The sequence below is a fragment of the Oryctolagus cuniculus genome, chromosome 5, assembly GCF_051225735.1.
Source record: "Oryctolagus cuniculus isolate XC-2025 breed Fujian yellow rabbit chromosome 5, ASM5122573v1, whole genome shotgun sequence".
NCBI lineage: Eukaryota > Metazoa > Chordata > Mammalia > Lagomorpha > Leporidae > Oryctolagus > Oryctolagus cuniculus.
The window spans coordinates 130189713-130212995 of NC_142871.1; the positions used below are offsets into that span (position 1 = coordinate 130189713).

Sequence of the window (23283 nt, forward strand, 5' to 3'; positions counted from 1 at the left end):
TTTGCCACGATGTCTTGGCTTTCCATGCCTGAAGTGCTCTCGTGGTATTTTCAGCCATTTCAGAATGCCTTAAGGGCTGGTTCTGAGGTCAGAGTGCTATTGAAAGCAATTGTCATTCTATGAGTCTGCTGTGGATTGCTTCCCATGTTGGAGCATTCACTCCTTTTTAATTCTATTATTATTACCAAACTTTTAATCTTACCCATATGATTGCTTTAACACTTAAGATGGTATTTTTACTGTGCAGCTTAAGGGGATATAGGGTCCCATGGCAAGTTTTTAAACTATATCCATAGAAGTAACTCCATAGGAATGTGTGCAGAAATATACAGCTTTACACTTACAAACTTCATAAGCTTCATAATTACAACTTTAGGAACATGCCCACTACAGCCGGAGCTACACCCATCCAAAGCTAGGAGCCAGGTGCTTCCTCCTGGTCTCCCATGCGAGTCCAGGGGCCCAAGCACTTGGGCTAACCTCCACTGCCCTCCCGGGCCACAGCAGAGAGCTGGACTGGAAGAGGAGCAACTGGGACTAGAACCCAGTGCCCATGTGGGATGCTGGCACTGCAGGCAGAGGACTAACCAAGTGAGCCACGGCACCAACCCCTTCTTTAATGTTTTATAATTCTCATTATAGAGATCTTTGATGTCCTTGGTTAAATTTATTCCAAGATATTTGACTTTTTTGTAGCTATTGTGAATGGGATTGATCCTAGAAGTTCTTTTGCAGCCATGGCATTGTCTGTGTATACAAAGGCTCTTGATTTTTGTGTATTGATTTTATATCCTGCAACTTTACCAAACTCTTCCATAATTTCCAGTAGTCTCTTAGTGGAGTCTTTTGAATCACCTATATATAGAATCATGTCATCTGCAAATAGAGATAGTTTGACTTCTTCCTTCCCAATTTGTATCCCTGTGACTTCTTTTTCTTGCCTAATGGCTCTGACTAAAACTTCCAGGACTATATCAGATAGCACTGCTGACAGTGGGCATCCTTGTCTGGTTCTGGATCTCAGTGCAAATACTTCCAACTTTTCCCCCATTCAATAGGACACTGACTGTGGGTTTGTCATAAAATGGCTTGATTGTTTTGAAGAATGTTCCTTCTATACCAAATTTGCTTAGAGTTTTCATCATGAAATACTATTGTACTTTATCAAATGCTTTCTCTGCATCTATTAAGATAATCATGTGGGGAGCTGGCACTGTGGACCAGCAGGTTAGTGCCCTGGCCTAAATTGCTGGCATACCATGTGGATGCCAGTTCTAGTCCTGGCATCTCCTCTTCTGATCCAGCTCTGTGCTATGGCCTGGGATAGCAGTAGAAGACAGCCCAAAACCTTGGGCCCCTGCACCCACATTAGAGACCCAGAGGAAGATCCTGTCTCCTGGCTTTGAATCGGCTCAGCTCCAGCCATTGCGGCTATCTGAGGAGTGAACCAGTGGATGGAAGACCTCTCTTTCTGTCTCTACCTCTCTCTGTAACTCTTTCAAATAAATAAAATAAATCTTTTTCTTAAAAAAAAAGATAATCATGTGGTTTTTGTTCAGCATTTTGTTAATGTGATGAATCACATTGATTGATTTGCAAATGTTGAACCATCCCTTTATACCAGGGATAAATCCCACTTGGTCTGGGTGAATGAGCTTTCTGATACGCTGTTGGATTTCATTGGCTAGAGTTTTGTTGAGTATTTTTGCATCTATGTTCATCAGGTTTAGGAACTAAGGTGATGCTGGCTTCTTAGAAAGAATTTGGGAGGATTCCCTCTCTTTCATTTGCTTTGAATAACTTGAGAAGAATTGGAGTTACTCCTTTATTAAATGTCTGGTAGAAATCAGCAGTGAAGCCATCTAGTTCTGGGTTTTTCTTTGTTGGGAGAGTCTTTATTACTACTGATTCAATCTCCATCTTGGTCACAGGTCTGTTTAGGTTTTCTGCTTCTTCATGGCTCAATTTAGGTGGGTTATGTATATGTCCAGGAATCTATCCATTTCCTCTAGGTTTCCTGGTTTGTTGGCATACAGCTCTTCATAGCAATTTCTGATGATTATTTTTATTTCTTTGCTGTCCGTGGTTATATTTCCTTTTTCATCTTTAATTTTATTAATTTTGTTCTTTCCTCTCCTTTTTTTTTGGTTAGTTGGGCCAATAGTGTGTCAATTTTGTTTATTTTTTCAAAAAACCAGCTCTTCATTTTGCTGATCTTTTGTACTGTTTTTTTGTTTGTTTGTTTTGGTTTTGTTTATTTCTTCTCTAATTTTAATTATTTTGCTTCTCCTACTAGCTTTATGTTTGGTTTGCTGTAGTTTTTCAAGATCCTTGAGATGCAGTGATAGCTCATTTATTTGGTGCCTTTCCAATTTCTTGATGTAGGCACCAACTGCTATAAACTTTCCTCTTAACACTGCTTTTGCTGTATCCTATAAGTTTTGATATGTTGTATTGTTATTTTCATTTGTTTCCAGAAAGTTTTTGATTTCCTTTTGATTTCTTCAGTGACCCACTGTTCATTCAGGAGCATGTTGTTCAGTCTCCATGTGTTTACATATGTTCTAGAGATTCCTGAAATGCTGATTTCCAGCTTCATTCCATTGTAGCATGAGAAGATTCATGGTATGATTTCATTTTTTATTTTTCTGAGACTTGCTTTATAGCTTAGCATGTGGTCAATACTAGAGAAAGTTCCATGCACTGGTGAGAAGAATGTGTATTCTGCATCTGTAGGATGGAAAGTTCTGTAGATATCTGTTAGATCCATTTGGACTATAGTGTCGATTAACTCTGTTGTTTCCATCCTGATTTTCTGTCTGGTTGATCTGTCCATTGCTGAAAGTGGGATAGTGAAGTCCCCCATTACCATTGTAGTGGAGTCTGTATAAGATCCCTTAAATTTCTTTTAAATAGTCAAGTGCCCTGAAATTAGGTGCATATATGTTTATAATAGTGACATCTTCCTGTTGAATTGATCCCTTAATCATTACATAGTGCCCTTCTTTGTCTCTTTTAACAGTTTTGCTGTTAAAGAATATTTTGTCTGATATTAGGATGGCTATGCCAGTTCTTTTTTAGTTTCTGTTAGCATGGAATATCTCTTTCCATCCTTTGCCTTTCAGTCTTCCTGCATCTTTATTAGTGAGATGTGTTTCTTGTAGGCAGCAAACATATGGGTTTTGTTTTTTAATCCATTCAGCCAGTCTATGCCTTTTAACTGGAGAATCGAGACCATTTACATTCATGGTGACTATTGATAAGTAATGACTTTGCCCTGCCATTTTTCCATAAATACTCCTTTTTTATTTCCTTTGTGCTTTTACTGGGAGATTTTCTTCCTTTAACTTCTTTTGTAGTGATGACTATGTTTCTGTGTGCAGTACATCCTTAAGCATCTTTTGCAAGACCATATAGGTGGTAACAAATTCTTTCGATTTCTGTTTGTTATGGAAGGTCTTTTTAAAAAAAAAAGATTATTTATTTGAAAGTCAGAGTTATACAGAGAGAGGAGAGGCAGAGAGAGAAAGATGTCTTCCATCTGCTGGTTCACTCCCCAGATGACCGCAACGGCTGGAGCTGGGCTGATCCGAAGCCAGAAGCCAGGAGCTTCTTCCAGGTCTCCCACGCAGGTGCAGGGGCCCAAGTACTTGGGCCATCTTCCACTACTTCCAGGCCATAGCAGAGAGCAGGATTGGAAGTGGAGCAGCCAGGACTAGAACCGGCGCCTATATGGGATGCTGGCACTGCAGGCAGGGCTTTACCTGCTATGCCACTGAATCAGCCCCTAATTCTGCAAATCTTAATTTCTTTAAGTTCAAGAAATGGAAAATTTTGGTCACCCCAACACATACACATACACATACACGCACACACACATGCACATGTACACACACAAATACACATTTGTGTATATGTGCAAACACACACACACAGCACCTGTTAGACCACTGGGGCAGCTGGCCAGCATTTTCCATGAGCTGAGAAAAACCCACATCTGCTGAACTGAAGACTGTAAACAGTTGCTGAATCCTCTCTTAAGTTAGAGGATCTAGTTGGTTGTTCACCTGTCCCCCTGCCATGAAGGAACTCACCAGTCCCTGTGATAGGAAAAGCCATAATTTAGGATGAAGTGTTTTTATGGAAAACAAGATTGAGTTTGCAACTAAAACCCTGGTAGTCCCTGCAGATCTCTTCCTGCTCACCAGAACCAAACACTAAAGCAGCCTGACTTTGAATACCTCCTCAGTCTGTTCTAATGGGCTCTGGATGCTTAGCTCCCATTCATCATCCTGTGGACATGGAGAATCTGTTCAGGCTCTCTCCCTTCCCCTACATTTTTTTACAGCTTGTGAATTATTTTTATCTCTGTGAACTGCAGCGACTCTCCGTGTCTGTTTTCCTTCTCTCTCCCTATTCACCGCCTTCCTGATGTTATCCCTCAGAGATGGTGATTCTCCAGAGAAGTGGCACCAACACTGGTGCCATCCGCCCCTCTCCACAGGCTCCTGTTCCCCACTCCCCGGCCCCCCCACCCCGCCATGGCAGGTGGAGAAGTGTGGTTCTTGGGTCAACTTCTTTCATCTGTCCCAAAGCTTTCTTGTCAAAACCTCCCTTATGGTTCTGCTCTCCGCTTCCTCCCTGGCTTCCGTTACTCTCCACTTATCCCCAGAATGACCGCCTTAGATGCACGGAGACTGAAACCTCCAAGAATAGACCCTTGTGGACCAGAATTTCGTGTGGGCAGAGCTCAGGTCCAGAGGGAAAGCTGGCCATGTCCGCCTCGACCTCTTCCTTCCCCTCTCCTCCTTGAAAACATTTAGCCACAGAAGAAACGAAGGGAGAAAGAGTTTCAAGTGTTCTTTTCTGAAAGAGAAAAAGCAAATATGAAGCAGAATGGGTGTAGAGGCCATTCCCAGCTCCGAAAGCAGAGCCATTACCACCAGCATCTCAAGCAGGCTTATTAAAAAGTCATTTACTTCCAATTACAGAAATCAATCATGTTTGACTACAAAGGAATAGGAAAGACCCCATTACTAATGAAAGTAATGGTGAATTTAAGAGTGAGTAACTCATAAGGAGGCAGAAGGTTTCGTGAACATAACCTAAATCTCTAAGCAGGTGTAATTGGAGTCAGTGACTGCCCAAGGGCCCCCCGCTCAGCTTAGGACCACAGGAAGGACATAGGACTGCCCCTGGGGAATAAGGCACTCCAGTGAGCTCTGCCAGGATGACTGGTTCAGTTCAGCCTGAAAGACCCTTCCCTAGGAGAGAAAAGGGGAGACACGATGTCAGGCCATACTGGAATGTAACCACAGCCACAGAGGCAACTGCAATGGGTTCCTGAGCCCTGCAGGCTGTGTTATTTGTCCCCTGAGCCACCTCCCCAACAATCATTGCTCGTACTGCTACAACCACCATCGCACCATCACAGCTCATTCACCTGCATTGTATCAGGCTGCTAATTCTTGTGGCAACCTTGTGAGGTTAGAGTTACCTTATCTTAATGAGGCTCAGCAGGATTCAGCAGCCCAGGGGCCCCAGGTAGCAAGCACCTGTGACCAGCAATGCACCTGCTCCCAAAGCTATGTTCTTCCCCCTGTTCCAGAGAGATCTAGGACCCTCTGTGGTTTCTTCTGCCATTTCCCACTGGCCCCGCTGCTGCTGAGCCTTCACCCTATGGGAGTGTCACTCCTCTCTGGTTCCCTGTCTCTGCCACAATTCCCCAGTGTCACACTGGGGTGCAGCTCCGCTGGGCTCCCTCGGATGGTTGTCCTGAGTTTCACTGGTACGTCCCAACCCTATTCCCATGCGAGTGAACTCTGCTCCCCTTCAATGGACCCTACTCGCTACATCCACAGTGAGAGAGGGCTTCCTGCAAACTCACCTCCCATGTGAGGACGGGGACTTGGGAACCAATGGAATATGCCTGTCCTGCCCACGGAGGAGCTTTGAATGCTCCCAGACACCCCCTAGGAGTGTCCCCTACCCCCACAGCAGGTAACTGCTGACCAGGAGCACAGGAACCTGTGCAGATGAGACAGAGGGCCTGGCAGAGTGCTCCAGGAAGAAGCCATAAGTATACACAGCACATCGGGAGCTGAAGCCTTTTCCATTCAATTTTGTCTTTTACTCTTATTTACAAACTCATTGAGGTGCTACTTCTAATCTCCAGCCTTTTGAAATGAAAAACAGTTCCACATCACCAAGCCCCAGCTCCCCATAAGGCAATCAGTTCAAGGGCGGGCCTCGAGTCTGGCCAGCGCTGAGCCTTCAGGGCGGCAGGTTTCTTCCCACTGACTTCTTTTATAAGCATTGGCTGATTTCAAATTAAATGAATAGAATCAAGTTTTATCTTGGAATGAGTGTATTGTTCACTTCAAAGAGCAATGTAAAACTCACTTTTGTGGTGCTGTAATGCAAGGTTTTGAAACTATATACACTGCAACCTTAAGCACCTTGTGCTTGGGTGGATTTTACAAAGGTATTTCAAAGAGTCCCTGGAAAAATTGAATTAGAAGTTTATTTATGGTGTGAAAGAATTTCAAAATTGCTGCGCAGTTTTCCATAGTAAGTACCTTTCACCCAGTTTTTGAAGACCCCTTAAGTGAACCTCACCCTGTATCTCCACGGGTAGCCTCCAATGCATGCAGAGAGTCACTGGGAACAGATGAAATGTACCTGTCCCACCCACCCTGGAGCAGAGGAGCCCCAAATGGTATCAGGCACCCCGGGAGTGACCCCTGCACCACCTCGAGGGTGCACAGATGGGAGTCCAGGCCATAGCTGCACAGGCTCTGCCCTAAGCCCAGAAAGCATATCTGGCAACCAAAGCCAGGTGTTCAAACAGCAAGAATGATTATGATCTACAGCTACTCCTCCAGGACGGGCCTGGGAAGCCGCTGTAGCCTGAGAATTTGCAAGCATCTAAGTAACGTCTTTGGAGCAGGTGCCAGTGCCATCGTGAGCCCTCAGCTCCCCGAGACATTCAGGAGTTAACAATCCATGCTGGTTGCTGAACTGAACATCACCCTGTGCTTACCTCCGTGCACCCCCATGTTTGTTTGAGCTCATATCCATTCTCTGAATATGTTTGTGAAATATTATCACATACTGGAATAGTGATACCAATAAGCTCCTTAGCCTAATTAAGCGTATACAATAGCCAAACCTGAAGCTTCTGATAGAATGTGCTAATCTTGTGTGATCGTTATGATTACTTGGATAGTCCAACCGCATATCCCACAGGAGAAGAAATCGGGTCTCCCAGACATGGAATAATTCGGTTGTTTTTCGAAAGTGAGCGCATCCCCCACCACGTGGTCATCGTGCACTGTCCTGACGATCAGGAAGGAGCTGTCCGGGCAGCCCACGCTGACTGCCCATCACTCCTCGGGCTCCTCCTCCTTGCCCAGACGGGGCTGAGGGGATGACGGGCTCCTGAAAAAACTCCCAGGGGGCAGAAATCAAAGCAGGTTCCAATGATAGGGGTTTTTTCCTCTTGGAATCATACTTTTTAGAGCAAGCTGCTTTTTCCTCTCTCTGTGGCTTAATTGTGTTATCAAATATGAGGCTCTGCATACTAAATGGAAGAAGAATCTTGAGTTCTGGAGAACTGAAAGATGATGTCCTTTTGGAATGAGAAGGCTTAAAAACATTTCCCCAGCATGGGGGCCATCCCAGGCCTCCGACTCTGGGTTCCCTCGCTGGACTTTCTGGGCGGGGGGGAGGGGGAGGGTGACGGGGGGGGTGGATCCCAGGGAAGGTCCTGTCTTCCTGCTCCCAGGAGGGGCTGAAGGCTTCTCAGAGGCCCATCCTCACCCCCAGGCCAGCAGAAATCCCAGAGTCCCCCTGACTCCCCCTGCCCGCCGCTCACCCCTTCATAATTAATAACAGAGCTCTGACCGACCATACGACACCGAAACCCCGCTCTTCACCCCACTTCCCATCACTGAAACCTGGATTATGAATAGCACCACTCGGCACGCGTGACAGAGGACATCACGTGTGTGGCAGGTGCCCAGCACAATCTTCAGCATGCCATTGATAATATCACATCCCCTTCTCAAGGAAGTGCATCACAGCTCTCTACATCTTAATTTCTTTCCACAAATATATACAGGTATACTTCTCTATAAACAATAAATCATACACACTTATTAAGGAACAGCGGTACAATTTTTCTGTCTTGGCCATCATCTTTTTTTTTTTTTTTTTTTTGACAGAGTTAGACAGTGAGAGAGACAGAAAGAAAGGTCTTCCTTCCGTTGGTTCACCCCCAAAATGGCTGCTACGGCCAGCACGCTGTGCCAATCCGAAGCCAAGAGCCAGGTACTTCCTCCTGGTCTCCCATGCGGGTGCAGGGCCCAAGCACATGGGCCATCCTCCACTGCCTTCCCAGGCCACAGCAGAGAGCTGGCCTGGAGGAGGGGCAACCGGGACAGAACCGGCACCCCAACCAGGACTAGAATCTGGAGTGCTGGCGCCACAGGCGGAGGATTAGCCTATTGAGCTGCGGCACCGGCTCATCATGTTTTTTTAAAGGTTTATTTTTATTTATTTAAAAGACAGAGTTACAGAGAGGGATAAGAAGAGAGAGAGAGATACAGAGAGAGATCTTCCATCCACTGGTTCATTCCCCAAATGGCTGCAACGGCCATGACTGGGCCAGACGGAAGCCAAGAGCCAGGAGCTTCATCCTGGGATCCCATGTGGGTGGTAGGGGTCCAAGCACTTGGGCCTACTACCACTTTTTTCCCAGGCATATTAGCAGTGGAGCAGCCAGGACTCGAACCAGCACCCATATGGGATGCTGGCTTCATAGGCAGTGACTCAACCCATTATGCCACAACACTGGCCTTAGGCCATCATCCTTCCTACCCAGTCTCCACCCACTGCCCCTCTCAGTAACTTTTCATAACAGCTTTGTGGATGTCCAGTCACATGATCCCCATGCCCCTGTGATCAAAAACAGGTGCACGCACACACACACACACACACACACACGCAACATTGTTAGCCCAATGCAGGATCATTACACCCTCCCCCGCCTTCTTCTTTTTCCCTTTTCCTGTCTTCCATTGAATTGTTAAAATTTTGGCCTTCTCTCTCTGCCAGTGACGAGCCCCCACCTCTTCCCTGCTCCTCCATCAGTTTGGCTGCTGTTGTATGTATTTTTATTCTTCTAGAGCCAAGAAGTAACTGGAACAATGTCTGGAATTACTCCACATAGACCCTCCTCCAGCCACACCCAAGGTCACAGCTTGTGTGCAACTCCCCATGGACATCCCACTGCTTTATCTCCTTCAGTTTGCATTCATGCACACTACATGCACACACACACACAAACACACACACACAATGCAAAAAGCAATTACATATTTTTATGCAGGTACTTTATTCATATTTTACATTCACCATTGTTCCTTTTATCCCACATCATTCCTTCCTCTTTTCACATTTTTCGTCTTTTTTCTTTTTGCTGTTCCTAACAACTTGAACACCTACATCGCTGCTATTTTATGCCAGGCGCTCTTCTAAGCAATTTATGTCATGACCTAATTCAGTCCTCACTTTCCCCATTTTTTGGATGAGGAAACTGAGGCACACTGGTAGACACGTGCAGGGAGCCCGGCTGCAGAGTCTCTGCTTAACCTCCATGCGAGGCTGCGCCCCAGCTGTGTTGCTGAGCCTGGGGCGGGGCCGGGGGCGCGATGCAGTGTGGACAATTCCTTTACTGTGCCCTCACCTATGAATGCAGCTCAGGTCTAGGGTTCTTTCCCTCCCCTGTCTCCTGACACCTCTTGTCGCTGAGAAGCGAGCTGCCAGCTAAGCCTCGGCGGGCCCCCTGGAAGCTGCTCCCACGGCTCTTCCCCCCCGCTCCTGAAGATCTCTTGCTTCCCCGCGATGCAGCCGGGGGTGGATTTACTGTTATTTATCCTACTCAGTACCCAGCGTGCACTTTCAACCCCAGGTTTATGTTTTTCTCCAATTCTGGAAAGTCTCACGGCTGTCTTCAGGTCTTGCGTCCACACAACCGCCTGCATCTCCTTCCAGAATCCTTCTCAGTAGGGAAGTGGGGAAGTCCCTCCATCTCATCCCTGCAACTCTTAACCACCTCTTCCCATTCTTACCTCTCCCACTCTCTGATGTTTGAGCTGAGTGTTTCCATAATGCATCCCAGTTCACTAACTCACTTCTGAAATCTGCGTGGTCGAGGGGTTATTCCCCATATAATGTTTCCCTTTTAAAATGTCTTTCTACCTGTCTATGCCTGTTATACCTGTTTGTCACGTGGTTTCTTATTCTTTTTAAAGAAAACCCATGCCTCCCTAATCTCTTCGAGCATCCCCCAGCATGCTTCGTGGTCTTTGTCTTGAGAATGTAGACTAGTGTGGTCATGGTGGAGAGCAGTGTTCAAGCCAAGAGCGCAGCTGTGCTGAGACCCGTGGAGGGGTTTCTCATGGCCTGTAAGGCTGCCGGCCAAGGACAGACTTACACAGAGTTGTTGGTACTGCTGGGAGCGGAGGGCAGACCAGCTGCTCAGCCACTGGGAAATGAGAGAAGAATGCTGGGGTACACACTAGGGAAGGGAGGTAGCAGTGAGAGACCGAGAACTGGTGCACATAAGCACAATGGGCACATGCCAAGAGCACAGTATGAATAAATAAGATCTACAGAACAGTAGTTCTTTCACGGCTTAAAAATTACACAGAGGGGCCAGCACTGTGGCGTAGCCGGTTAAGCCGCCCCTATGACACCAGCATCCCCTATGGGCACTGTATGGGCACTGGTTCATGTCCTAGCTGCTCCATTTCTAATCCAGCTCTCTGGAAGTTGGCCCAAGTGCTTGGGTCCCTGCCACCTACTTGGGAGACCTGGAAGAAGCTCCTGGCTCCTGGCTTTGGCCTGGTCCAGTCCTGGCCATTGCAGCCATCTGGGACATGAACCAGCAGATAGAAGATCTCTGTCTCTCCCTCTCTCTGTAACTGACTTTCAAATAAATAAATAAAACCTTTTTTAAAAGTAAAATAAAATAATAAAACTTACACAGAAAACTTTAACGCAAGTTGTGAGAACACAACGAAATGATATACATCAATTAGAATGGTTGCATATTAGAATAGGAGAATGAGGCCGGCACCACGGCTCACTAGGCTAATCCTCCGCCTGCAGTGCCGGCACCTCGGGTTCTAGTCCCAGTCAGAGCGCTGGATTCTGTCCTGGTTGCTCCTCTTCCAGTCCAGCTCTCTGCTGTGGCCAGGGAGTGCAGTGGAGGATGGCCCAAGTGCTTGGGCCCTGCACCCCATGGGAGACCAGGAGGAAGCACCTGGAGCCTGGCTTCGGATCGGCACAGTGCGCCGGCTGTAGCAGCCATTTGGGGGGTGAACCAACGGAAGGAAGATCTTTCTCTCTGTCTCTCTCTCTCTCACTGTCTAATTCTGCTTGTCAAAAAAAAAAAAATAGGAGAATGAGAATAGGACACGGTAAATGGGTATAAAAATGCATACATGCATGCACATATATGTACATGTGTCCATACACAAGCTTGGATGCATGTATGTGAAGGCCGGACTGATGAGGACAAGGTACACTAAACTGAAGAATAAGATTAACTCAGCCTTCGGAGCTTCTGCATCAATAAACGTCATTATCTGTCCAAGAAGTTACTTTCCCTGAAGCTCATTCATACTCCAACTATCGTCATTCCTATCTTTTTTTAGCCTTAGCTGTGTTATATATTTTGACATTCACTGGGCAGAACCATTTTTAATGAAACGCATTTTATTTGTTTCTCTGACTCTTTCTCCTTGTGCTCATCACTCTCCGGCTGACGGCCCCTCCAGGCCACCAGTTCAGAACCTGCTCTAACAGCTGGGAGTCACTGCTCCGTGGCAGTACTGGGAGGAGAGCAGACCCATCACAGAGTCAGGGAGCAGCTTGGCTGAGCACCTGGAGGCGGAGTGTGTGCCTTGCTTCCTCCCTATGCTGCCAGTAGCATGGGAACCATGGCCCCAAGCAACAGCTAGAACTCCGGAGGTTTCTCTCAGCCCACTCTCACCCCCGGGTTGGGTGGAGCAGAGGCTCACCTCAACCCGCGGCTCCAAACCATGAGCCTGGCTCCTCTCCGCTGTTCTACGTGGTGCACTTCGCGTCACCTTCCTGCATCTGGAACCTGAGACTTTGCAGGCTCCAGGCTTCAGCTCCACTCACTCTTTTGTGTTTGGGCCCTACGGCTGGCCTTCTGAAATCCACCTGTCCTCTAATCCAGCCATGTCTTCTGGATGCTCTCGTTTTTGCTTTACCCACTGTTGCTCCGGTGGGAAGAGCTGATTCTTGCCTCGAGATTTTCAAACTATATCAACAAAGTGGGGACACAGCCTGATGAAATATGTACCAGCGAGGAGGAGGTTTTCAAACTTCCAAGGATTTACCTACTCCTGCTTCTAGGAAATCCATCTAAGAATTACACAATTTACCCCAATCTCATTATTTTTACAAATAACCTTCCAAACAGCCTTTAAGGACCTGATCTTTTGGTTATCACAGATCATCTGTGTCAGTACAAAGAAAGTAGCTTTCCACGCCACAGCTGAAATCAACCCCCAAATTCAGAACCACCAGCTCGCTGGATGTTCCATTTCTAAGGCTCTTCAGGCAAGAAACCTATTCAGTGTGCTCCCCCACACTGCAGCTCCACTACTCACGCTTATTTCGTTTTGACTGCACTGGTCGTGTGGTCACGCAGGACATATGTTACTTGAGTCCAGAGCCCTTGATAATGACCTAGACGCCAGTCACCAATCCAGCTCAGTCCTGCCCCAGGCCTTTTCCCCTACTGAAGCCCCTGCCCCCAGTCCCTATCCCAAACCCACGTGTACCTGGCCGTCTCCACTGTCCAAGCAGTTCTCTCTGACAAAACTGCCTTGCGGAACCCCACCAAAACATCCCTGCTCTTTTCTGGGGCTACCTGAGCCCCTCCTCTAGTGATGATGCCTTTCCTGGTGCTGCCTTCCCCTCACCTAGACTTAGCTCTACTGCTGCCTTGACTCGGCCTTCTGGGGCTGCCCCCTTGATATGTGGTATGCTTTGCCCATGTCTGAGAGTGCATTAATGCCTAAAACCTGTGCATGCATATCATCTATGTCAGTGTGCTGTTCTGTACTCCTCCCAGGAATCTTGGGATGGGGTGGGCACTTGGCACAGCAGTTAAGCTGCTGCTTGGGCTGCCTGGTTCTAGTTCTTGCTACCCTGCCTCCAGTCCAGCTTCCTGATAATGCACACCCCAGGAAGCAGCAGATGATGGCTCCAGTGCTTGGATCCCTGCAACCCTCATGGGAGACTCCGATTGAGTTTCTGGCTCCTGGCTTCAGTCTGGCCCAGCTCCAATTATTATCGGTATTTGGATAGTGAACCAAAAGATGGAAATTTTACCCTCTCTATCTCCCTCTCCCCCTTCCCTGCCTTTTCAATAACTATTTTTAAAAATACAATTAAGGGTCTGGCACTGCGGTGTAGTAGGCTAGGCTTCTGCCTCCATTGCCGGCATCCCTTATGGGTGCCTGTTCCAGTCCCGGCTGCTCCTCTTCTGATCCAGCTCTCTAGTGTGGCCTGGAAAATCAGTGGAGGATGGCCCAAGTGCTTGGGTCCCAACACCCATGTGGGAGACCCAGAAGGGACTCCTAGCTGCTCCTGGCTTCGGATTGGCCCAGCTCTGGCCCTTGCAGTTATTTGGGGAGTGAACCAGCAGATGGAAGACCTCTCTCTCTGTCTCCCTCTCTCTTTCTATAACTCTGCCTCTAAATAAAATCTTTTTTAAAATGTAAAAAAATAAATTAATACTTTTAAAATAATCTTGCAATATAACACATAATTATTGAATTTATATTATTCTCATTTTTCAAATGACAAACTTGAGGCTTAGCAATGTTAAGTGGCCCATCCAACTAAGAAGTAGCAGAGCTGGAATTTGAGTTCAACTCTATGCAACTCTAGATTTGTAATTATTTTCTAGTAAGAATATACTTCAGAAAGTTCATGGAAGGGGCCAGCATTGTGGTGCAGCAGGTTAAGCTGATGCCTGCAACACTGGCTTCCCATATGGACATGGGTTCGAGATGCAGCTGCTCCACTTCCAATCCAGCTTCCTGCTAATGCTCCTGGGAAAGCAGTGGAAGATGGTCCAAGTGCTTAGACCTCTGTACCTATGTGGAAGACCTGGAAGAAGCTTCTGGCTCCTGGCTTCAGCCTGTCCCAGCCACAGTCATTGTGGCCATTTGGGGAGTGAACCAATGGATGGGAGATATCTCTTTCCTCTTATCTCTCTCTCTCCCCCTCCCTCTCTCTCTTTTTATGACTCTGGCTTTCAAATAAATAAAAATGTTTTTAAAAGTTCATGGAAATGTACATCATCATGTAAAAATAATGCATATATTTAAAAATATTTTGCACTAAAGTGTTTTAATTCCATTTTTCTATGAACTGTCTTTTGTTTGTAAGGCACAGGGGGAGGAGGGAGGAAGAAGGAGAGAGAGAGAGAGAGATGCTATCCATTGGTTTACTTCTTAAATGCCCACAACAACCAGGTCTGGGCCAGGCCAAAGCCAGGAGCCAGGAGCTTCCATGTGAGGGGTAGGAACACAAACACTTGAGCCATCACCTGCTGCCACCTCCCAGGGTGCACGTTAGTAGGAAGCTGGAATGGGTAGCAGAGCCAGGACTCGAACCCAGGCCCTCCGCTCTGGGATGCAGGAGTCCCAAGCAGCGGCTTAACTGCTGACCTGAATGCCTGCCTCTCTATGAACTTCTGGAAGTATTCTCATATAACAAAAGTGGCAAAGAGGTTTGCTTCATCTCAAGTCCACTCCAAGTGATTGGTTGTAGCTGTTGGTAGTGCTGTGTTGAAGAGCCCGGCTCAGGGTCAGCAGGCAAGCAAACGAGCGCGATGCAGGAGCCAGGTCAGCCACGAGTCCAGCATGTAAAAGCAGGAGCACATGTCCATCTGTTTGCTGATCCCGGTACTGTGTTTTCTGAGGCTAGAGTAGTGTCTTCTGCTAATCTGTGTGTTCCTCTGCACTTGGACCATAGTGTTATCTTCTAGCAGATGAGCGACAAATGGGTGTGGCTCGGCGCTGACATCAGCACCATCCCTAGGGCTCTGCATCACAGAAGGTGTGACAGCACCGATGACAGCCCCACCAGGGGATCCTGAGTGTGCACAGCTCCTCCCTGGGGCCAGGCAAGCAGCTTTCACCCGATGGTTGATCTCAAAATAAAGTGTGGGCCTTCAGGAGTCATGTTTTTATTCAGCAGACTGATTATCAACATTAAACGTCAGTTTATGATAAAAAAAAAAAAAAAAAAAACCTTTCCCGTGCACCGTCTGGTAACAGAGAAGCCATAGGTCACGCCATACACCTCCCTCATAGTCTGCTTGTTTGTGGTTGGGGTCGAGGCCACACATCTCCAGAGCTTTCCTGCTTGTTGTTGTAGGCTCAGGGCTCCACTTCTGCCCCTGCAGCCACCCCTACTCCACCAATAATGGATCAAAAAAGGAAAGATGTGCATAGCCTGTGTCGTTGTAAGTCAGTGGAGGGAAAAGCACTAATTTCCAGCATCTTGTTGCGAGCAGGGCTTTCCTTGCCTCCCCTGCGCTCCAGGTTTCAACCCCAATTTGGGCTCCCTGCTTCCCTCCCAGACTGTCTCCTGCCTCAGACTGAGAGCGCTCTCTTTCCCTTTCATCCCTTTTTCCATACCTCTGCATGGGGATGTGTCCAGGAACCCAGGCCAAAACCAGCAAATTTATCACCGTGGTAATGACAGCAAGCTGCAGGCTGAGTGGATTCCACAATCCCCCTCAGCTCCTTCTGCTGCCAAAATGTGTGGAGCTGTGAGATCCAGCAGATTACAGAGCCCGCTGTCCTGCAGAAAGGCTCTGCTGCAAAAGGCGATAGATACAGTATCTGCCATCAGGTTATTTTTGGAAACTTGTTTGGGGAAGTCTCAAAAAAAAAAAATTCCCATATGGTGGAAGATGTTAATCAGTTCACCAAAATAGAGCATCCCTAAGCACACCGGAAAGCGACCTTTAGCAACGTGTCTCGTTATAAAGACCCACTCACCATTTGTCCCCCTGGGATGCCTGCTGCTCCGGAGACTTCAGTCTGCTGGTGAAGTTCATGGACATGCCAGTCTCTATGACAAAACGCCCTGCTCCTTCTAGACAGGCAGCTCCCCCCAAGCCAGGGGCCATGGCCAGTCCTTAGCCCTGTCATTGCAACGCAAGCTTCCCAGGCGTGGGGCTGGGAGGCCCATGCTTGGGGCAGCAAGCTAGGGAGTGTTGGGGGGGATGAGAGGAGAAGCACAGGGGGGCCATTGCCAAGGATAATGATGCTTGGTGTCAGGGAGGCCCCTTGCCGGGGCAGGGGGGGAGTGCTGGCTTCCCAGAGAGGAACACAGTCCAGTGTGTCCACAGTCCAGTCCCCTTCAGAAGACAGCCCCAGGCAGGGGAGGGGCCGCACCGCCGGGCACCTGCGCCTATACCCAGGAGACAGGCAGGGTGCACCAACATCACCCTGCTATCACCACAAGAGAGCCCTTCATAATCTAAGTTACAAGATGCCACCAAGTGCTGTGTTTGTCACCACAGCATCCCCTTTTATTTGGAACATGCACATGCTGTGCTTTTTAAAACTTCAGTTCCACTGTGTTTGATGCATACTGGAGTCAGCCCAGATCTAGGCTTACGCTCCTACCTCCTGTTGTTGTTGTTGTTCATTTTTTATTTGACAAGCAGAGAGATGGGGCCATGAAGAAGAGAGATCTTTTTTTCCATCTGCTGATTCTCTCCCACAAATACCTACAAGAGCCAGGGCTGGGCCAGACCAAAGCCAGGAGCCAGGAGCCAGGAACTCAATCCAGGTCTCCCATGTGGGTGACAGGGACCCAAGTACTTGAGCCATCGCCTGCGGCCTTCTTGGGTGTGCATTTGCCAGAAGCTGGATTGGAAGCAGAGGAGCTGAGACTCAAGCCGGGCATTGTGACATGGGATGCAGGCATCCCAAGGGGCGACGATACCGCTGTGCCGCACACGCACCCTGCCTAACTTTAATCTTCTGGTGGAGACAGTAAGGGTCATGTAGCACAGGGTCGGGGGTGGGCCACTGCATCTGTGGCTGTGGCTGGCCCAGGTGTCAGGTCAGTCTCCAGCTGACTGCAGGCTCACCAGGATTCATCACTGGGTTTCCACTCCCCAGCTCCCCCGCAACTCCACCCAACGTTCCCACTCTTCCCAATTTGGAATTAGGGTGCAGTTACTACCCAGGCCCAAAGGGTGGCTTCTTCTGGGCCTAGTCCTCTCCAGGAGGGACATGCAGTAGGCAAGGCACAGATATGCAGGTGTCCAGGCCCTGTGCAGCTTCCTGTTAATGTGCACCCTGGGAGGCAGCAGCTGACAGCTAAGTACTTGGGTCCCTGCCTCCCCATGTGGGAAACTCATGTGGGAGACGCAGATGGAGTTCCTGACTCTTGGATTTGGTCTGATCCAGCCTCAGCTGTTGTGGGCATTTAGGGAGTGATCCAGCACATGGAAGATCTCTCTTTAAATACACACACACACACACACACACACATCAATGTTTTTCAAATAAAAAATAAAGAAATTGGGGGCTGGCATTGTGGCAGATCGGATTGGGCCACCACCTGCCATGCCAGCATCCCCTATGGTGCTGGTTTGTGTCCCTGGCTGCTCCACTTCCAATCCAGCTCCCTATTAATGCACCTGGGAAAGCAGTAGAAGATGGCCCATGTGCTTGGGCCTCTGCACCCACATGGGAGACCCAGAAGAAGCTCCTTGTTTCTGACTTCAGCCTGGCCCAGCCCCCGCCACTGAGTGCATTGGGGGAGTGAACCAACGGATGGAGATCTCTCTCTCTCTCTCTCTCTCTCTCTCTCTCTCTCTCTCTGTCTCCTCTCTCTCTTTGACTTTTGAATGAACAAATAAATATTTTTAAAATTTAATTTAAAAGTAGTTCTATAAACTATTACAAGGCCAAATCTGCCTCCCCCTTCTCTAATAACAGACAGGAAGAACGACGTAAGAGACGGGGGGCCCAGGAGAGCTTGTGAGTGGTGGGTGAAGGTAACAGAGCCCCAGATGATAGAAGCAGAAGGTGAAAGGGGTGCCTGCGTTGACAGGCTGCCAGGGCCTTTGCCTCCTGGCGTGGGGGGGCCTCTTCTTGCCACCCAGGCCTGCGTCATCCCTCGCTCTACTTTTTCCCTTAGCTCGCCCCAGGCTTCCGAGGCCAGGTCTTCCCGCAGCCCATCAGAAACTCACTGTGGGCTTTCTTCCGTGTCTCTGCAGGTCACCTGAAGGAAGAACTCACCCAGCGGCACATCCAGCAAGTAGCGCTAGGTAGGTACAAGGTAGCACCTGCAGGAAGAAGGCGGAAGACACTCGGGGAACACCCCCGGGGAGGTTAGGGCAAGGGCTGCTGTCAGCGCCACTCCCTCTGTGTGCTGCTCCTCAGTGGGACCGGCTGCCCCTGACCGCGCACTGGCTCCCAGCTGTCGGCACCTGGAGGCTCGCCCTTCCAACCGGCGCTGCCTCAGCCTCCTTACCTTTCCACACCACCCTGGGTCCTACCTTGAGCTTTCCAGAACCACGGGCCATTCATCTTCACAGTAACCATCAGTGACGATGGTTAGCCACACCAGGTTAGCCACCCTCTAGTGGGCCATCTCCGGGCACTGCCTTATATGTGCTATCTGCGAGCTTGCCCACAAGTCCTTGGAGAGGTAAGTGCACCTGCCAGGAGAAGGGGACCCAGCGTCGTGCCCAAGGTCATGTGGCTAGCCTGGGCCTTCGTGCACCTTCTGATGCCACAGCAATATAGTACCATAGTCTGGGTACGTTTTAGAGAAGAGGTTTCTTTGCGGCTGATAGTCCTGGAGGTCAGAGGTCGACAGGCCACATCAGGTAGTGACCTTCTCACTGGTGGTGTCCTGAGGCTCCTAGGACATCCCATGGGGAGAGACAGGGAGATGGCGTGTGTGCATCCTCTGGTCTCTCTCTGTCCTTAGAAAGCCACTCAGGCACAGGTGCAGAGCTGAGAGCCTGCCTGAGGGCCTTCTCCGGCCAGAGTCCAGGGCTGCCCCGGGTCCTAGCTCCCCAAAGGCGGAAGGAAGCTTTGCTAAAGTGACCCTGCTCCAGGCTCACCTTCAGTGTGCAGGCTTCCCCAGGGGCTGCCCCAGCCCCGAAACACGCGGCTTCCTCCGCAGCCTTCCTGGTGCAGATGGGAGAGCAGCAGTGATGGGGAGGGTCACCCAGCTTCAGGGGAACCTTCCTCCTGGTTCCGGGGAGCTTTCAGAGCGCGCTTTTTAAAACAAGTGGAAACGTATGTGGCTGTGCTGGCAACATAGGTTCTGGGCCCTGGCAGGGCTAGGCCCTGGCAGGCTGGGCGTTCCCTGAGCTGCCTGTTCTCTGCCGCTGGCTTGCACCTCTACCCCTCTGCTCAGCCCCCTGGTGCCTTCTTCGGAATCAGAGCAGGTGTCAGGTTCAACAGAGCCCACCTTCCAACGGAAGGCACGTTGGCTGGAAGTCTAATTAAGATATCTGAAATACCAATTTTAAAAAGCATACTATTCCAAATTAGAAAAGAAGCGTTAACATCTCCCAGCTGCCATTTTGAGGTGAAAGGCCATTGAGGGTGGGTGTCTGCGGGCAGGTGGAGCCGCCAATGCGCATGCGCCCCACTCGCCCCACTCGGCGGCGTCTTGGGCTTCTTTTGAGCGAAAACTCCAGGCACGTCCGCTGCAGGCTGTCCCGAAGGGTGATGCCAGACAAGGGCTCCTCAAGGCGCAGAGCAGCTCCCTCGGGGCCCTAGGACCTCCCGTGGGCTTCCGAGGTGGGAGTCGAGCAGGAGCGGATGCGCCCAGCCCTGGTCCACGCCCGAGCCTCGTGCCGCCTCCTCCTCCCGGTGTGTTCCAGCTCCCTTGGGTGCTGTTCCCCCCTCTTCCTGCACCTGCTTGCCGAGACTTCCCTTTGCTGCTGTCTCTGTCTTATACTGAGGTTTGGGGGAGTGCGAGGGAGAGGGAGGCAGCCGGGAGAAGGGGGCAGTTGGGAGCCGGGGAGGTTTGCCCGGGAATGTGACTCTGGGGGCGCCCCCAGGGAATTGGCCATGGCACATCTCCGAGGAGCCAGGATTGAGTTGATGACGTGAGGGGCCCGCTTTGGGGGAGGCCTTTGCCTGTCGGTGGAAGTCACACCCAGGGGTGCAGAAGCCAGCTGGCGCCTTCTAGCAGCCCGGGGAGCTGTATATTAAACACACTTGTTAGGAGAACTGTGTTATATAAGCTTGCAATTAATTATATTTTAAAACAGAGTTTACGAATACTCACAAATCCGTCACTTCCTAATGACCTTGGTGCATTTTTCTGTAATCTTTGCTCTCGAAGCGATTCACATCATGTGTACGTGCGGTGGGGACACTGCAGTGGCGTGGTCTGTGCGTGCTCCCCATGGCCACGGTCAGTGACGTCACACACTGCTAGTGCGCGCGCCATCAGCCATTTACACCAAGAAAACTGGCAAAATGGCTTTATTTTCAGAGATCACCTGTTAAACATTGACCACCACGCCCCCTGGCATATAATCAGGAACTCCATTTCAAGACCGTTACATGCATGTACACACACATGAACAGACATGTATATACTGTGTGTGCATGTGTGTATTGTTCTGGGCCTCTGCCTGGCTGAAAATACATATTATGGCTTTCTCCTCCTTTCCCACGCACCCACAATACATCAGGAAACAAACCTCTGCCACACCCAGACCCTTTGGGAAATCCAGGGGACAGGGAAACCACTGAGGACGGAAATGAGGCAGGAGAAGCACTGGGCAGGGTGGGCTCCCAAACTGAGACCGCCAGGGCGCGAGTGGGGGTGCCCCCCAGGAGGAGCGCCAGCGGCCAGTGCTGAGGACATCCTCAGCGAGCGGAGGTTCCCGACTGTCTTGGGAAATAAAACGCTGTTATTTATTTTCTTTTTTAAAGATTGAATTACTTATTTATTTGAAGGGCAGAGTGACAGGAGGATGGAGAGACAGAGCTAGAGAGAGAGCGCTGCCATCTGCTGGTGCGCTTCCTACATGGCCCCCACAGCCAGGGCTGGGCCAGGCTGAAGCTGGGAGCCTGGAACTCCATCCGGGTCTCCCGCATGGGTGCAGGGACTCAAGCACTTGGATCATCTTCCACTGCTTTCCCAGGCACACTTGCAGGGAGCTGGATCGGAGGTGGAGCAGCTGGGACTCGAACCGGCACTCATATGGGATGCAGGTGTCGCAGGCAGCGGTTTAACATGCTGTGCCACAGCACCCACCCCAGCAAGGTTCTCCATAAAGTAGGCATTATTTGCAAGTCATGCTGATTTAACTAGAGGCAGCCAGCTGGTTGGGGAGTGCTTTACTGAATCCCACTGGGCTGTTACCACCCCGTGGGTACCATCGAGCCTAAATGGCATGAGATTGTTGATTACACCGACAAAACTGACCAGCCAGCATTTGTGAGCACCGTAGCCTGCACCTGGCCTCATTCCCAGTCCTCTGTGTGTGTCTCTGTAATGTCCGCGGGATCCCCAGGAGGTAGATGCTACTGTTGGCCTCACTACCTAGCTAGGGGTGAAGAGAACCTGTCTCACTTGGTTCAGCCTGGGCTCCGGCCACCACACTGCACTGTGCTGCCCTTAGTCCCCCGAGAGCCACAGATCCAGGGCTTGCCCTCAGAGAGTTTTCAGTGTGACCAGGACGAGGGGGCACACACAGCAAGTGGCAAACCCCTTTGAAGATTTCAGATCCAGACCCGTGAGTCCTTCCGCTCACCGTCCCCTTCCTGCAGGGGCCGCGAGCCGGTTCAGCCTGGGCCTCCTCCACGGGGCCTGCCCTGAGCTCTTCTCTCCAGACCTGCTTTGCCTCTAGCCCGTGCGTCTCCGGCAGAGCACCAGCCTTGCCTTGTAGTTACTCCCTCGCACAGCGGTTCTCCGTGCTGAAGTGGGGGTACCCTGAAAGCTGGGCGCAGGTTCTTCCCCGTCGCCCTAGCAGCCGGCACGAGCACCCAGCTGGTCAAATCCACGGCCACGTGGCTGCGTCCCCAGACGACTTCCAGACTCGCACGAGCCATCTGAGCATCCAGTAAAATCAAGTCCATTTAAAAGAAGGAGAAGGAGTAAGTGCTTTTGGACCCCACCGCTGAGCAAATTACAAAACAAGGAGCAATAAATTTGGCTCTCTCTTGCCTCGCCGCTAAGCAAGAAGAGAAGGACCCGGAGCTCGCCAGTTTTCATTTTCTGACAGCAGGAAGCGCACTAACTAATTTATCTGCAGAAATAGAATTTCTCCCTGGAACTAAACACAAGCCAGAATTTATCGTGTGAATCCTGGTATAAAGGACACTGACTGACACAGTGAGTGATGTCTTCAACTGCAGTTTCACAGAAGATCCAAACTGTTGTTTAAGCAGCTGATTCGTCTATCGACCCGCTATAAAAGCTACAGGCCTGACATTAAAGCATAACTCAGTGGGAGCGTCTTCGTGAGCAGCTGGGGTAATCCGATCCAGGTCCTCTGCTCCCCCGTGGTCACACCGAGCAGGAATCCAGAGGGGAGAACCCAGCCTGGGACTGGGGGCCAGCGCTCTCCCCCAGACACCTCTCTCAGTTCACAATCCAAGCGCTAATGAGTGCCTACGGTTAGAGTCTACAAGATAGGCAGACCCCTGCCAAGAAGCGTGTGAAGTGTGCCTGGAGAAAGGAAGGAGCCATCAGAGCTTTAGGAACTTAACAGGAAGAGCCCCACCCCGGGGGTGTCCCCAGGGCCACAGGCCTGGCCTGGGTCTTGAAGAACGGGCAGGACTCAGAACCACCGGGAAGAGTGGGGGGGTGGCTGGGGTGCACACTGTGTGTGTGTGTGTGGTATATGTGCATATGGAGGGGCATGTATATATGGTGTGGGGGGGTATATGTGCATATGTGTGGCAGGCGTATATATATGTCGTGTGTGCAATACATGTGCATGTGGGGGCATGTATATGTGGCATATGTGTGTGGCATGTCTATATGGCATGTGTACGTGTGTGTGTGTGTGTGTGTGTGTGTGTAGAATGGCTCTCTTAGGGGATTGATTTGAAAGAGTTGAGGGCAAAGCTAAACAGTAGGACCGGCCAGCTCACTGAGAGCCTTGAATCTGAGCTTGCATTCAACAGACGGTTGAGCCGCTGGGCATATTTGAGC

The 23283-nt window shown here is 49.7% G+C and overlaps 1 protein-coding gene across 6 annotated transcripts in view; it reads left to right on the forward strand.

The window, feature by feature from the left end:
* Positions 1–23283, forward strand: part of KIF6 (kinesin family member 6) — a 440562-nt gene that overhangs the window by 389833 nt on the left and 27446 nt on the right. For all 6 annotated transcript variants that reach the window (XM_070074112.2, XM_051854771.3, XM_008262871.5 and 3 more), the window contains one exon: positions 18362–18412. In XM_070074112.2, the coding sequence (XP_069930213.2) occupies positions 18362–18412 (51 nt within the window). The remainder of the gene's footprint in view (positions 1–18361; positions 18413–23283) is intronic.